This window comes from Acartia tonsa, chromosome 5 (genome assembly GCF_053477335.1).
Source record: "Acartia tonsa isolate MP-2025a chromosome 5, ASM5347733v1, whole genome shotgun sequence".
Classification (NCBI taxonomy): domain Eukaryota; kingdom Metazoa; phylum Arthropoda; class Copepoda; order Calanoida; family Acartiidae; genus Acartia; species Acartia tonsa.
Window position 1 is genome coordinate 19,485,118 of NC_137264.1, and position 17,654 is coordinate 19,502,771.

General features: G+C 31.4%; 1 protein-coding gene across 1 annotated transcript in view; it reads right to left on the reverse strand.

The window, feature by feature from the left end:
• Positions 1-1,856: 1,856 nt before the first annotated feature.
• LOC145318956 (uncharacterized) overlaps positions 1,857-17,654 on the reverse strand; it is a 115,140-nt gene continuing 99,342 nt past the window's right edge. Inside the window, exons 27-34 of the mRNA XM_080160722.1 lie at positions 17,237-17,309; positions 15,321-15,411; positions 9,439-9,535; positions 8,993-9,154; positions 8,732-8,806; positions 8,204-8,446; positions 2,731-3,201; positions 1,857-2,560 (exon numbers count right to left, since the gene is read on the reverse strand). Of these exons, the coding sequence (XP_080016848.1) occupies positions 3,166-3,201; positions 8,204-8,446; positions 8,732-8,806; positions 8,993-9,154; positions 9,439-9,535; positions 15,321-15,411; positions 17,237-17,309 (777 nt within the window). The 3' untranslated portion in view covers positions 1,857-2,560; positions 2,731-3,165. The remainder of the gene's footprint in view (positions 2,561-2,730; positions 3,202-8,203; positions 8,447-8,731; positions 8,807-8,992; positions 9,155-9,438; positions 9,536-15,320; positions 15,412-17,236; positions 17,310-17,654) is intronic.

Consider the following 17,654-nt stretch of genomic DNA (forward strand, 5'->3'; position numbering starts at 1 on the left):
AAGTTTCTCTAAAGATGCCTAGAAAATTTAAAATAGCCATGTTTTTATTCTTTATAACTCAAATATAGATTTAATTTTTGAAAAAAGGTTTTTCAATGAAGCTAAATTTTGATTGAGCAAAAGATAGAATTCTATTTTTGGTTTTATTAAAATTTTTGAATATTCTTTGCAAAAATTTATTACATTATTTCTCAGAAACTATTCTAAACGTTGCTTTACATTTAAATTGATTTCAAAATCTATTTTATTTTTAGTCAAAAAAAAGGTTGTTAAATCTAAATATTTTATTATGTATATAAAGATTATGCAGAAAACTATCTAATTGCGTTTTTTGTGTTCTTTTTTTGTAATTTTTATGATACAAGCTAAAATAAAATGTATGGATATTAATTCACAAGCTACTTTTCCTTAAATTCTAAACATTTTCTTATTCTTAGTGCAGAAATTAATCTATTTATCTTGACTTAAAATTAAATTAGTTGGACTATTCTAAAGACTAGAAAAATTATTTTATAAACCTGTATTAGAGACACAAAATAATATTTAGCATTCTTCAAAGTTCAGCAGGTTTTAGACAAGGTATTCTTTGATTAAGCCGTTAATATAAATTTCATGTTTAATTGTTGATCTAATGTAGTCAGAGGATTTGTGATATGAAATAGTACGCAATTAATAAAAAAATCGCAAATCAAATTTGTTTTAAACATTCAGCTTCAAACTTTCATTACTCTATCCGCAATTTTAGGATTAAAATTTTAGTGTGTTGTATTTTTAAGTGAACTTTTAGCTTGCCACTGCATGTAGTAATACAGGGTCCTTTAAGATTAAGACACCCTGTATTAACATAGAAGTTTTGTGTGTTTTAATACAGGTTTACAATGAATAAAGATTCATTCATTTGGCACAACATTACAACTTTACAACATTTACAAGTTTTACCAAGGATGGGTAGCTCGAGGTTCCTTAGTGCAAACAAAACATTTTGACATATATTGCAAGAGAGATCAATTAGATGAAAAATTAATAATTAAGTAAAGATGTATGTATAACCTAAACAACTACCTTGCCTAAGTGGTGGGGACCTTTTTCGTCTGATGCTAAATAATACTCGTTTGTAGCAACTTGGCTGTGTTTATATTTCCAACGCTATTGGCTGACCTAATTGAAAGTCGGAACAGAATCTCCACCACGTTGGTAGAGTTACATATAGCTCTATTTTTACTTTAATGTATCAAAGTAGTACTTTTCTGTAAAGTTTCGAGCCGGTTTCTTTTATGATATACAAATCAATTTCAATTAAACATTTTTTAATCAAATTGGTCTCTTTTGGAGAAATGGCGTTTAGTATTGATTGAACTAAGGTATTGTGTAAATTCACGGTAGCCTTAAAAGTGTCAAGAAAAATATCTCGATTTGCTTAAAGGAAACCGCGGTTTATTGTAAAGAAAATACACAAAATACAGCAACCAACCCGAGGCATTTTATTTCGACTTACAGGTGGACAAATATTTTTAACCTCCAAAAAAAGATCGCTTTAAAAAGTTGATTTGTTGCATATAAAATATATTTTTCCTAAAAATTAGATTTTCCTTAAAAGCCTATTATAATTGAGGTTAAAAATTGTCATTTTGCAAGTTAAATAAAAAATCAACATGAAGCTTAGTATCTTTAATTTGATTACGTTAAAATAAGAAATTATTAAAATAAAAACCTGGAAATAATCCCGAATATGATTAGAAGAAAAAAAAACTAAACAATAAAATGATAGTTGATTCAGAAAATTGGCAAGTCCAACTATTTACCCTCGTCAGGAAAAAGAATTAATCATAATAACAAACTGCATTTTGTAATAAAACCTTTTAAAGATATTAAGCTTTTTTTCTTTTATTTTGTAATATATATAGGTAAGGCTAGCTTGGTGAGCCTTTTCAAAAATCACTTTTGGGTTCAGAAATTTTTTCACGTGATCAGAATGGAATTAACGGCATAGATAAATATACGGCGGCATAAAAAAAAACGCGTCACAAAATGTTAGGTCCAAAATAGCGCCAAGATGACAATAAATTACGCGCACTCTGACATTGAGACACTTTTTTTATGTCGCCGCATTGCCTCTTGCCGAAATACTCTAAAATTAGTTATAATGTCTTTTTTTATGTGCTTTTTTAATTACAAATATCTACTGAATGATATTTTACATTTTCCACTGATAAATATTATTTTTCACTTCCTAGACATCATTTTATATACAAAATATTTGCAAAAAAGTTTGGAATAAAATATGAAGAAAGTATTATGCGATGGATGATAATAAAAATAGCACTTTCATCTGCTGGTGCTATCATAATGTCATAAAAGTGTTTAGAATATTGATTATTATAATAAGAGCTAGATATAAAAATTGCGATTTTACTGACTATTTTAGCTGTATAAATATCAAGATTAAAATACTAATTATTTTAGTTTTATACTTACAATCAAAAGGGGGTTTTGGGAAGGGCATGTTATTATTATTACATTTACATTATTTTATTGACAAAATTAATATCATAAGCGCAGCCTTTAGATATACATAATTACAGAGGAGTGGAGATGTATTCAAAAATAAGTTTATAAACAGAGCAGAGTAGGATTTAAGTTTGAATAAAAAGGGCGTATAATTCACCTAATTAAACATACTGAAATCATAACTACTGCACTGCTTAACTTTATTAAAATACACATCTAAACCTCTGTATAATACTAGTTATAGCATGTTAATGATTAATAATTATATTACTGGTATATATTTAATAATTTTACACATAGTTAAAAAAAAGATTATTATTATTTACTGGATTATAATTACTAGATGATAGATAGATACATACACATACAAGCCAAAGTTATTCCCATCACCATAAATAAGTTACACTCAAAAATTTTCGTTTTTAGTTAACTTTTTTGGATAGTTTAAATCAGCTGCTTTTTGAAAATTTAAAACATTTCTTAACAAAAAATGATAAGATACTTTAATTTGAAATCAAAACAATTTTGAAACAGGAATTAAGTTTAAAAGGAGCAGCACATAACCTTAAATTGTGAACCAGATATGTATGGACATTCGGACAGATCATGTGGTTGCTGGTTGAAATGCAGGATTCAGAATGGACTGGAAAATGTGTTCTAGTCCTCGTTAAGCTGCAGTTTTTTCATCTTTCCCTAAACAAAATATTTGGTTTAAAATAACATAGACTTTAGCAGACATGCATTAATAAAAGTAAATGCAGATATGTATATTGTATACCCCTGACAACGACCTGGCCTAAACTACCTTGGCTGTGTTAATATTTGGCTGATATTCGAAGACAAAATTGAAAGAAGGAACAGGATCCCCACCTTGTGGGTGGAGTTACTTTTAGCTCGTACCACCTTTATTCCTTTACTTTAATCATATATGGATGAATTGACTGACGATTATTTCTACATATTATCAATCTTTATTAGGGATGGCAATCCGAGTCCGGATCTGGGATCCGGAATCCGCCCAATTTTTGGGCAAATTTTGGAATCCGAATCCGTAATCCGTTTTTTAATAGCGGATTCCGGATTCTTAATTGGTAGGCTAAAATTACAAATACAAATAACAGGTTTTTTTCAGACAAAACTTATTTAAAATGTTGCAGACTTATACCTAAAAAGTATTTTATTATTTCTTCTTAACTACAGGTATAATGGTAGCTGGCATCCAAAGTTGCGTTTTTTTTATAAGTATTTATTTTCATTTCACAGCTTTTCATGCTTCATTTATTTTTTTTAAAAAAGCCTTTTAAAATTCTTCTTGAATCCGGAATCCGCCAAAATTAAGAATCCAGAATCCCCCAATTTTTTGACGGATTCTTTTAAGAATCCGGAATCCAAATCCGGCCCAAAAGTTCGACGGATTGCCATCACTAATCATTATATTTCTACTGTTTTAAACAATATTTTGTAATACTTTTTAATGTCGTTTCAAAACTCCAATTTCAGCTTTTCTTATGTTGATAATAATAGATAAACAATCATAAAGCACAGGTATACTTTTGACATTTCACACGAAATCTATATACCCCCCCCCCCCCCGCCTAAAGTGGTGAAAGGACTGATTTATTTTCTATTTAAACATCACCCTACCCCCCCCCCCCAAAAAAAAAAAAATATTAACCCTCTATCACTGCAACACCCCCTCCTTAAAAAATCTTAGACGTCCTTGGGTGCAAAATTAGTGAATGCAAAGGATCATAAAATGTGTAATTATAAATTAGGATCTATTGGAACAAAAACTTTCAAACTTTGGTCAGATTCTTAACTAACTGACCAGATAAAGACAGATCTAAGAATTCGTATAAACAAATCTAAGGATTGGCTTAGGGGACCCGCAAATTAGCATTTATGAAAACATCATTGACATTGAGAAGGTGACAGGATTATACTAGGGACGTTAAAAATGATTAAGCACATAAATAAATAAAAAGTGATGAAATGCTCTACCCAATAAATGCGAAAAGGTCGGGGAATCCAATATTCAATGTCTTAGGGATGTTATTTTAAATAAACCCTTTCTCGTTTGATCGATCCATAATCTTTCCACAAACGAGATTTGTTTTATGGCTCTAAAAGCTAATACTGCTTATTATCTTTATTATTTTTGGTAACATCCAATAGACAATCAAACATTAGATTTCACGGCCTTTTTTAAGTACCAACTTTGCATGATAATAATGAGTGTCGCCTGTTTTAAGGCAGAGGCATTCACCCTTCTCTCCCTATTAATGTCACATGCCAGACGTAGAAGCAGAAGAGATCGTTTTTAATTTGTTAGTATTACAGGGTGTGGTTCGGTTCCATACTTGAGCACCTTAAAAAAACCGGAACCGCCAAACGACAATTACAAACTTAGATTATCATCTTTAGTAAAAAAAATAATAACTGAAGGATATACTATGTTCCAACTTCTGGTTTTTTTATTTATCAGAATATTTGTCCCTCCCTTTCTAATGAATATAGGCCCGGGATAGCGAAACAAAGTAGCAGAAAACTTTTAAATTTTCTACAAGATGCACCTAGAGACAAGGGAACTAAGGGATTGCTATTCAGCTTCCGCCCAAGTTTTCAAAAACCCGTAGAATAAGTCGAGCTGCACTATTTGTGACAATTTATATCTAATCGTCAAACATTTAACCAAAGGGTTAATAACTGTTAAGAGACATTTTAAAAATATAACATTGTCTAAAATGATTCTAATTTGTGTGATTCGGCGAGAAATGATAATTTAGATTTAAAGCAAGGTAAATTCTGTCTCAAATTAAGAATTGTCTTTTTAAACTATGGAAAACACCCCAATAATGGTAGTACCCTCGCATGCTTTTAGATCATGTCATGTTTTTCCAAATTTTGTTGTGATATACTTTCTACAACAAAAGGCTTTCCTATATTCTTGAATTTAAGAGTTGATGCATTTAAGTTCGCTATCCAGCCACCCTTATACCATAATCAGCCAGGGTGTTCTGACAAAAACAAAAAATAAATTAAAGAAGTCTCCGCGACTGAGGCGTAACAAGTAGTGCATCCGCTCGTTGTAAGGTAGGTGATAGGTTAGAATCTCGGCCAAACACCGCCTCATAACTAAAATGACGTTAAAATGGTTCCTACTACTGCTATGTCAGGTGCATGACATAAATAGTAAGAGTATGGGAAACGCCTTGGCCCAAAAATAGTGCAACTCATTACCAAGCACAGTTATGACTTCTAGCCAAAGGTAGTGCAATCAAAGGGTTGGTTGTCTGAAGGACATCATTTAGCAAGATTTGGTTCGTGATACATTAAAAAAAGATCTCGTAGTGTATTAAAGACTAGCCTAGGCTATATAAAATAAAGATAAGTATAAGTAAAATGATAGGGATTTAAGTACATTTTCTTTTTCAGACCATGGATAGAGAAAAATAAATATGCTTGGGGTAGACAGGAGAAAATTTGAGATAATATCCTAAAATTTCTGGCCTTGTAGGTATCTCATTCCTATACATGTCAACACAAAATCTTATCGTAGTTTTTCCTTTGAAAATACATGATCATATTCTTTTAAATGTAATATAAAAAATTTGAGAGGCTATTAATCTTAACAAAATATTCTAGTAAACGTAGGAGATTATATTTTCTTTGTAAGTTTGTATTAACAGTTTGGGTTGGGTACAACCAGAGCACAAGATGATATCGACCATAACCCCCCCCCCCCCCTCTATTATATTTTTTAAAAGTTTCGAGTTATTGCTTTGATCTTTTCTTAATTGTTTATTTAGAATTACGATACTGGAGGGGAGTTTGGTTCATAACTTTAAAAATATGAGATTATGAGCTAAAAGAAGAAGGGAAAAGAGTTGATCACTTTGAATCAACTTTCTGGGGACAAAAAAACACACACACACGAAGATAGGAGGATTGATTTATACCTTCATTTTTTCTTATGCAGCAGATTTACTTCATATGAACATGAAAATTTCTTGTAAAGAAGGTGTCCTAACTTTTGTGATATTTTTCTTATATATTATCTAGTAAGCGCACTTTGATAAAATATCACAAAAGTTAGGACATCTTCTTTCTATAAAAATTAGGGTATAAACATATATCCGTCCGCATGTCTCTTCATTCACTTTAAAAACAACAATTCTATCCTAAATTATTCTTTCAACTCTCCTAAGTCACATGTACATTTTACACTCCCTTTGTCAGTCCCTCCTTTTGCTGAAATGTTGACATAAATTCTCCTCATTCTTAAAGTTTTTTTTGCAAGCAGCCTAAGATCACTGAAATTGATGGGTCTGCTTCAATGTTACTTTTCATAGAAGCTTTATAAATGTCTTGCTTGGTTTTAGCAATTTTCCAGCCCTCCATTGCCCTTCTCTAGAGACTGGGGCCTACGCAACAAATAGTATTAAAAATAAGAAAAGTATTTTTGTTTGATTGAAATCTCTGCCTGTGCTATTGTACCTAATGAAGCCCTGATTGCTGGATGCACAATGCACAGTCAGGGAAGGGGATATAAATTTGAAGAAAAGAAAAAAAACAATTTCAAAGTAGTAAGAGACAATAAATACTTTTTCAATTAAATAAATCTTCCTCTTAGTTTCTATAACATGAAGTTTACTTTTGGTAGCGTTTTGAAAATTATGGGGGAAAATGGGAAAAATAGCAGTTTATTAAATAATAAAAACTTATTTAACGTCTTTTGACTAAAGTAAAGCGTTTGATTTTTACCTATTATCTTATGTTTTTTTCTTAAATTGTTTATGATTGGTTGAGTTTCCAGCCATCATGACTTATTATCCAATCATAAAAACAATTGAAAAAATAATCAACCAATGATAAGGCTTAGAACTTTTACTATACTATTCACAAACTCTGCAGCCAAAAGGAAAATTTTTATTGAGATATGTTCTTTTCTTGTTTAGGCATTTATACCTAACAATCAGTCATTTTAATTAACAGACTGATAAATTCAGAAAAATAAGTAACATAGATTGACTAAAGATGGTTAAAAATAGAAAAACATAAGAAATAAAATTTGGCAAAACACTTGTCACTTAAGGGGGGGGGGGGTTAATGCAACCATCTCGTAATCAGTGATCAAATGGCACTTAGAATTCGAATTTCCATCTGAAATTTTACATGATTAATCCTTGGTAGGTCTATTATCCCTAAATCGAACAAAAAGTTGGAAAAATACGGCTAACGGCTGGTGGCTCAGGAGTCAGCCGTTTTGTCATTTTTTGGATATCTATATTGCAAATTAGTCACGAAACCTATCTCCACATAATATTCTTTTCCACTCCAAAACGCTTTAAAACTGTTCTAGACGGTAGCTGTTGGTACTAGAAGTTTTTAAAATGGTTATTGCTGTCATTTAACATGAATTAAACCAAAAATATGTTTTAAAAAGTTGATTCCTACGTAATTGATGATGGATTTACCCTGAAAATAGGCAAAGAACGGCTAAACGGATGAGCCGCCAGCCATTACTTTTCCAACTTTTTGTTCGATTTAGGGAAAATAGACTTACCAAGGATTACTCATGCAAAAATTTAGATCGAAATTCGAATTCTAAGTGCCATTTGCTCACTGATTACGAGATGATTGCATTAACCCCCCCCCCCCCCCCCCCATTTTCTTGTGCATAAAAACATCATACCTGGAGAAGATCTGGTTCAGCCAGTTTGACCGCTGGACCGGTCATCAACGGCGGGGTCTGCGCCTGTTTGACTGCCGGGGTCAACGGCGGAGTCTGGGGCAGGTCATCGCTCTTGACGCGGCCAGTTTTGAGTAGGGCAACTTTGGCGGGTGCTGTCGCCTCCTTTAGAATGGGGGAGAAGCTGTTCTTCTCTTTGAAGACTGTGGGGGTGGAGTTGCTCTTCCCTTCAGTGGTGGGTGGTGCCTTGGGAGTAAATTAAACTATAGATATTTTGTCAGATTGCTTATCAAGAATTGGAAATATATTTTTTTAGCAAAGGAGGGGTTATTTTTGAAGATATCCCGTAAATATAAACATGAAGAACATTCAGAAAAAAAATAGTAATATAATATTTACAAAGCTTTCTGGAAAAAGGAATTACAAGGAATTTTAAAATCCAAATTTGAATCTTACTCATGACTGTCATAAACCACTGCACTGGTATCTATAACCGTGGTTTGCCATCAAATAATTCATCATTTGGTATACCTTCGATGGTGTAGAGTTAGCTGCTGGCAGCTCATTGCGCTTTCCAAATCCATCTCCTTTCTTGTAAAACTGACACTAAATAGAAATTAATTAGGTATTCTATTTCAATTTTTGTTTTAAATTAGTAAATTACTTTTAATAGTTACTTTTGATACGCTTGAGAATTATAGCAAATATACGAGAAAAAAGGCCTTGCAATGTTTGGTCAAATTATTCGTCTTTTATGTAAAGCAATAGAAAAAATACAAAATAGTTTTAAACCTTAGAATCTGAAGGACGTCTCAGTCTGAACTTATTCTGTTGGTTTCCGTAACCCTGATAGCCTGAATGGGGGGAGGTGGATCCCACACTACCCCCACGGGGATACGCTGCTGGGCCAGCTCCGAATGGCCGTCTTCCAGCGGCTTGGTGACGTGGCGGAACCTTAAAAAGATAAATGACTTTAAATTCTAAAGGTACTAGACTGCCGGATTCTGCTACCAACCGAGAAAAAAAATTCCAAATGACGCTTTCTTTTATGTTTGTCAAGCTAGGACATTTGATGCCGAAGTACTCAGGTAGTTTAAGGGATAAAACACTGGACAAAAAATATGCAGTGGCACCCTTAATGGTAACAACAAGATTATCCCTTCTCTAGAACATTGGTAGAACCTTTGAGTACCCAGTTTAATTAACAGCCCAATATCCCCTCCCTCCTTGCTTAGTACCTGATTGAGCGGGAATATGATATTCCTCTTGGGGAGACGCGGCATTTGCGCAAGCGGGAACTTGTTGCGGTGTGGTTGGCCAGTGAACTTTACAAACCTAAAAAAAGAATAACATAAAAAGGGTAATAATAGTGAAAGTAGGACAACTTAATTTTATAAAGATTCTGTTAGTCTAGTCTGTCCAACTGTAACTTTCTTGTTTAATGACAACAATCAATAAATACTTTAAGACCGTTTGTCATATTTAATGATTAATTGACAATACCTGCCAAAATTTTTCTTTACTGTTTTTATGTCATTATTGTTTAGCCATTCATTGACATAATTATCTTTCTCTTCTAACATTTATAGAACTAGTGGCTGTGCCTATAACCTCTAATGAATTAAGAGGTGGTATAGTGTCACCCCCCACATCTTTTTTATATTATCTTAGGTGGAGATAAAACCATTCCTGCAACAAACTTCCTTGAAAATTTGTGAACGATCGATCCAGCAATTTTAGATATCTTAACACACAGACAGCGACATCTTGCTACTTTAGTACATGGCCTTGCAAGGAAATATGATTTAAAAATCACGAAACCTCTGATGAAAATGAGAACTGCACTTGTGTGCATTTGCCGCTGAATTGCATGTAAGTTATATATGTTAAATATATATACGGGTATATTTCAGTTAGAAACAGAGAAATAAGCAAGGATATTATGTATATAAGGTAATAGCGTAAAAAGTCCGTTTGACGTCGAGTAGCGGAGGGATCAAAAGGCCGGTGCACAATTAGGGCTTTTAGACAAAGGTCTGAGTTAGTTGATTTTGGAAGAAAACCTAAAGTAGAAGAGGACCGCTTTCTTATTATGTGATAGGTAAAGGCTACATATTAGAAACGTAATAGATTTTTATGCGAAGCTTTTCTAATATTAAGGTCAGTACGTCAGGTGCAGACTTACGAATATTTATGCATGACATAATTGTCTTGTGGTATAAAAGATTGCTTAAATTGTGGAGAATGCAATTTGCCAATGTCTGAAACAAAGCTACTCTTGTATAAAAAAAAATGTAAAAAAGACTATTATGAACGCATATATTTTTTCGTTAATTTGGGCATGTTTGAATTGTCCTATCGATTTCAAACCTTGCTTGGTGATTCCTGTAGAAGTTAGGTACGATTTAGAAAGCGTAGCAACTCTACAATCATTACCAGAATGTCCGTACGTCCATTCTAAACATGCCGATTTTTAACTTTTTTTAACAACAAGTTATATATGATATAATTATCCCATTGATACGATTTTTCGAATACTGATTTCTAGGACAACAAAGTACAATGTTATAAACGAAGCATCTCTATAGGTAATCAAGTCCTAAAAATGTATGACTTTAAATATTTTCCTGTATTAATACATTTATTATAGGACAACAAAGTTCAATGTTATAAACGAAGCATCTCTATAAAATGTAAGTATGTCCTGAAACATTACCCTGTATTTCTACCGTTTTTCAACAAATTTACATTTTTTTCGATTTTTCTGATTACTTAGTTGTGACACTCTACAAGTGTTAATGTTCGTTAGTCCTACCATTTCAGAGCTTCGATTTTATGGATGATGTCATCCTTATTTTCATTATTGCAGTTGATTTTAAAATCTAAGTAATATTATGATTTGTAATCTTTTGTTAATATAAACCTAAATTAATTTGTATTAATATCATTTCCATAACTGCAGTATAATTTGTCAGATAACTATTTCTTTAATTGCAAGTTAATTACTTGGTGTCAGCTTTAGTTAATCCATCCGTCTTCATAATACAAAACTTTTTACAGTTAAAGTCAATTCTTTAACCCCATCATAGGATACAGGTACTAAGGATTAGTTTAGAACCATTTGGACAAATACTTTATTAATAAAGTGTTTTTATACTGTGCTTTTTAAAACTATAAAAAAAAATACTAAAAAAACCTTAAACAAATGAAACCATTCAACTTTTAAAGTTTGCATTTAATTAAATTATATGTTAGATTTACACCATTTTTTTGTTGATAATTAATGTGTATTGCTTTTAAGCTATAGGGTTAATTTTGGCAGAAATAAACTGAAACGATAGAGATGGATTTTAAATTCTTTTAAATAAATAAATTATCAATTCAAATTGTCCTGGAAAAGGCAATCCACGTCTCAAGTTTGGAAATAAAAAGAGGCTGCTATTAAAAAGTTTAAAGATTTAAGAGTCCTTGTGCTAAAGTACTGAATACTGAACGAGAGGGAGAGATAAATGGAATAAATATAAGTGGATAAAACATCTAAAAACTTTTAACTATTTATAATTTTATTTTATTTTTAAGTATTCCCCCTGCAAACTTTTTGTCTAATTATTTGGTTTAATATCAAAGGCTTTATTAGCTTATTGTGATTGGGTTAAATTATCAACCAAGAACAGTGATAGTCTTTTAACAATTTTAACAATGAAATAGATTTTTATATAAAATGTTGTATCCACAGTTAATAAGTAAAATTAAATAAAAGAGTTTAAATTTATTGTGATTTGAATGGGTGTACAGGATTACGTATGAAAAGGGTTGAAATTCCCCAATCCTAATGACATTAGTTATTCTTATTTTAAGAAATAGTTACTTCGTTCTATCAATAACTAAAATGATTGTTTTTTTTTAACAATAAAATATAAGATTTTGTTACTTTAGAAATCTTTAGAAAATTATTTTATTTAGGTAAGTAATTTAGGTTTTGATGGAGTTTTTGTTAAGACTTTTCTCGTATACATTCGAATCCGGTAGATAGGAACCGGTTCTCAGGGGCACCCAGGGGCTAAAAAACTGGTTTTAATCTTATAATTGTACATTCTATATCCGCGGAAAGCCGTTTATAATACGATGCAAGAAATAACTATTCTCGTATTCATTCGAATCCGGTGGACAGGAACCGGTTCTTATCCATACGAAAAAACTATGTCTAGCATCGTATTATAAACTGCTTTCTAGGAATATAGAAATGTACAATCATAAGATTAAAACCATTTTTTTAGCCCGTGCTCGGCACCTCGGGGCTAAAAAACTGGTTTTTAATCTAATAATTGTACATTCTATATCCGCGGAAAGCGGTTTATAATACGATGAAAGAAATAACTATTATTTTAATTTTATTATCTGACCCTCCAAAGATGTGGGGAAGTCTGAGTCTCTGACTAAACTATGGTTGCTAGGACTTAAGGAGTGCATTTCTTCTTCGTTTAAATCCTAAACCTTCTCACCCAGAGACCTTACATAGGGAAAAGACAGATTTACAAAATACCTAGTCAGATTTTTTGCAGCAAAGCTACTCTATAATTTACTTTGATGTCAGTCAAGAAGTCCGTAATGCTATGGGGAAAATTTTATTGGAAATAGGCAGCTGAAATTTTTAGTAAAAATTCTTATAGCTTTGTCCGTCTGTCTGTCGGTCACGCTACAAAAAAACATTTGAATAATTTTTAAGTTTCGTGATTTTTAGTTTATGCAGAATCTTTCTTTTTTTCTTTAACAACCGAACATCTGCTCAATAACACACTTTGTCCGTTCCATGATTTTTTGTGCATCGCTATTTCTGGATGTTGTCATCCTTGTGTATTAGAAAAATCTATTTCATACATTTGGTAGTTAATCAAAATGAAATTTGATTTGAATATTTAAAAGTGACAAAATAATCAATGATTTTTTTTATAAATATTGAAGCACACCTGAAAGTTAAACAAACTTGGCCACAGACCCAAACATTATAAAATATTTTAGAAGCTCTGTAAGTTAGAGAAGCAGTAAAATGTGTAACAGTAAGTAACACAATAAAATTTTGTATCACCAGTGTAAGTTACGCAAACTGTTACAGATTTAAACTGTGAGCTACTGAGCCACACATTGCACTAAGAAAGAGAATCAAACCTTCAAAGGATCCAAATTCTTTAGTTTTTTAATTCAAAATTGTTCAAAATTTTCCAAAATACATGTAGTCATGATTTAAATGTGATATTTGAAGTCTGTTCTAATTTTAGAAAGAAATTAAGCTGTGCTTTTTTGTCAAGAATTATTTAATTCCTACACAGAGCCAAATAAAGTGTTTGGTAATTTTTCTGTTTAATTTAGTTAATTTTTCTCTCTAAATTTGATGCTGTTAGTTAAAAATTGTTTTCAAATGATTTATATAGTTATTTAATTATGACTACAGTTTTAGGCAATATTCAACAACAACAAAAGATATGGAAGAGTGTCTTTTTAAAATTCGGTTGAATGAGTTTAAAAGGATAACCCCTGAAAACTTTCTTCTTTGAAATGTGAACTCTGAACTCTATGGAGCTTGTATTTGAAAGATGATAGTTATATAATATTTATAGATGCATTGTCAGTTATTTATATTTCTAAAATCATAATTCTAAAAAAATATAGCTAACAACTTTTCTTGATTTTCAACAATTTTTCTTATAATGAATGAGATGCTTTTTTGACAAAGAACTTTTCCATCCTGTCTTTACTGTTTATGTTATATTAGTAGATAGTTTTATGTTTCTAAGCTATGCTACTTTTGGACGTTATCATCCTTTTTTATTATCATATTATAATCTTTTGCCGTTCAGTTATCCTGATAATTTTAGTAATTCTTTAAAATTGAAATCTTTATAAAGGTAAACAAGATTTTGAAAAAATATTCTTTCAATAAAAAGTAAATGCAGCTAAGGAGTCAAAAATCAAAATTACTTTTTTAATAAGATTAATTTATGGTAGAAAAAGTAAATTAATTTTCTTTTCTGAACAATTGCATTTACTACTAATTTTTCACAAAACAAGGATGATAACAACAATAAAAGCAAAGCTTTGAAACGGAAAGTCTAAACAAAATTGTAAGTAAATTTGTTGTAAAACTGCTTAAATACACGATACTGTTAAGGGACATAATCAAATTTTTAAGAATTGATTATAATGATGCTTCGCATGTATAACATTGTACTTTGTTGTCCTAGGAATCAGTATTCCAAAAATCAGATGAATGTTATCACAAAAAAAAACATGTTTAAAATGAACGTTCGGACACAATGATAACGATTATAAAGTTGCTACGCTTTCTAATCACCATGCCAATCTTGAAATCGAAAGGACACTTTTAAGATACCTAAATTAACGATAAGAGCTATCCTTTTCGGACGAACCGACCATTAATATAGAAAAGCTTGGCTATTAAAAAAGAAATGAATTATCAAGGCAAGGGTTGAAACCATTTATTTTAGATTACTTTATTTCCATTTTGCAACTGCTGCTCGGAAACAATATTTATTATTTTCAACTCATTTTCATTAAAATCTATTTCAAGTAATGCAGGTAGCTACACTCTAATTCAACTGTGTCCGTCTATACAATATACATAGGATTTTTTAGATGCTTATTAATCAAACCTTTACAAAATTGAGAAAAAGATTATAGGATTGAAGGTTGCTTGTTCTTTCGTTAAGCCAAGCTGCAGCAGATAAGCCTTTATAAAACTGGCAGGGAGGCTTTTGTAAGCCGCAAGACCGCATTTAGATCAGGCTGCTGTTGACAAGCCCAACTTTCAAGTTTATGCTACAAATTTTAAGGAAAGCCAAATAGAAGTAATATTTTGATGTTGAACAGACTCTCTATTACTTTAATACGGAAATTGATATGTAGAGATTTAATATCAAATATATCTTCTGAAGCAGAAAAAGATAAAAATGCAAAGAAAAACGATCATAATAAGCTAAATTTAAAAAAAAACACCTTTGAGAGAAGTTTTTTTCAGAGGTTCAAAGAAACTTACTAACTACAAATAAGGTTATCATTTGAATTGTTGGGATAATATAAAAAAAGACAAATATATAATTCTTACTGTTTGTAAGGTGAATTGAGATGAGATCTGTCCCATCCAACAGCAACCAGGTCACCGCCTCCTGTTGGTCCTGATACACCTTTACCAGCACCTACAAAATACAATATAAAGGCATTCAGTTTATAAGTGTGCAGTAATCTATCGTGTGTATTTTTTGTCCGTTTTCTGCAACCCCCCCTAAGTGTTCCCGAATACAGATACCCTAAATAATATGGCGAAGCCATTAATATACTAATAAAATTTAAATGATTTCGGATTTAACTAAAAATACATGATGAAATTGTTATCAAAAAGTAACCGGTATAGTGTCAGCGAAAGGTTAATTATCAAATTATTCACGATTGTGTACTTAAAAGTACAAATAAAATTCAAATAACGATAATTTTAGGATTACATGGAATAATTTAAATGCACGATAATAGCTCTAATAATTGCTTTCATATGAATATTTGTGGTAGCTGGACTTTGGAAAAGCATTTGATAACAAATTGGTTCCCCCATTACTTTATGCATTTTACATTATTAATGGTAGGTATAAATAATTTGGAGGATTTAAATTTTGAACAGAATATATGTAATATATAAAAAATTATATTTCAATAATAAAACTAATGATTCAAGACGAACATCTTTTAAAGACTGCTGGCTGTTAACGGCTGGCCGCACAGCCCTAGTCAGCTAATGGCCGCTTACAAATATCTTGGAATAGCGAAGACCAAAAATTGTAAAATGTGTAGGTATACGAATGGAGAAAATTTGGTTTAAAGATTAAAAACTAACAGACAAGCGAACGGTCAGAAAACTTTTTGGGGACCATTGTATTAGATGTCCCATAGAAGTAAAACTAGATGATAATTAGGTGCTTTCCCCCAAAGTGTTAGAGAGCAATCCCCTCACCCATATTATTTTACGAATAAATTGAAATTAATGAATAGTAATACAAAGTCACGACTACTAAAATTGCCTAAACATTATAAAATTTATCATAAGGTAGGTTAGGTTCCACAAGGGCTACCAGAATCTTCATCGTTTACTATCTAGAACTTTACCGAATATTAAAATGTTATTTTGGTTTAATGTCCTTATGAAGCAATTCATATGGTTAACAGCTCGTTTTAAAGAATGCACCTTTTATTAGAACGTTTTTACATCTTAACAAAAGATTTTTTTTTGTTTTAGGCGTGTGTAAGTGTTACCTCTTCCAGCCCGCCTTAATATTATGTAAAATGGAAAATGTATTTACCTAATTTCGACTGACAGATTTCCCTTAGTCAATTTTTAAGGTTTTGAATCTGTTATCATGATTTTTATAAGATAAATATTAAAAACTAGTAATCAACGATAACACCTTCGATAAAAAAAAAGTTTGCTATCTTGGGGAGTACATTTAACTTTAGCTAAATACAAATACTTTCTTCATTTTGTGAATAGATATTTCTAGTAGGTCATTATTTTTCTTAATGGCTGGATTTCTTTATATAGGTATAATATGTACTAACTACATTACACATAGAAATCTTAACTTTACTTTAAAATTGTGTTACTAGAGTTTTATTACGTCTGAATTACATTTTTTTATATAAAAATACTCATACAATAAAAAGAATACAGAGACCAATATCACAGCCGTTTTAATCATCTTTTTTTTATAGCAAGCCGAATTTGCAGGCAGCTGTACTTATTCAATCTAAAACAGCCTATATGGCAGTTGGCTATCACAGCTGTAGTTTTTGTCAAACAACCGCTTACATACCCCCCCCCCCCCCCCCCGATTTTCAGCTCAGCCAGTTTTTTAAAATTCAGAGTTAATACATTTGAAAGCAAAATTATCTAATGCTTATACCAAGCACAGAATAATTTGAAAGGGCAGCTTAGAAATTTTGTATCAACATATAAAATAAATTGAAAAGTTTTACCTCTAGCCTGAGAATAATCATAGCTTGAGAGATTTGAGTTGGGCCTACTCTTACCATCACTGTGCACAGGACTCTAAAAATAATCATAGCTTGAGAGATTTGAGTTGGGTCTACTCTTACCATCACTGTGTACAGGACTCTAAAAATAATCATAGCTTGAGAGATTTGAGTTGGGTCTACTCTTACCATCACTGTGCACAAGACTCTAAAAATAATCATAGCTTGAGAGATTTGAGTTGGGTCTACTCTTACCATCACTGTGCACAGGACTCTAAAAATGGGTAGGGGAGGTATTAATTTTGTAGTTTTAATTTATTCATGGTGGTTAAATAATTTAAATAATACACCGACAGAATGATAAAGGTATAAAATATTCATATTTTGAAAATCTAAACAAGTATGGTCCAGCTATAATCCA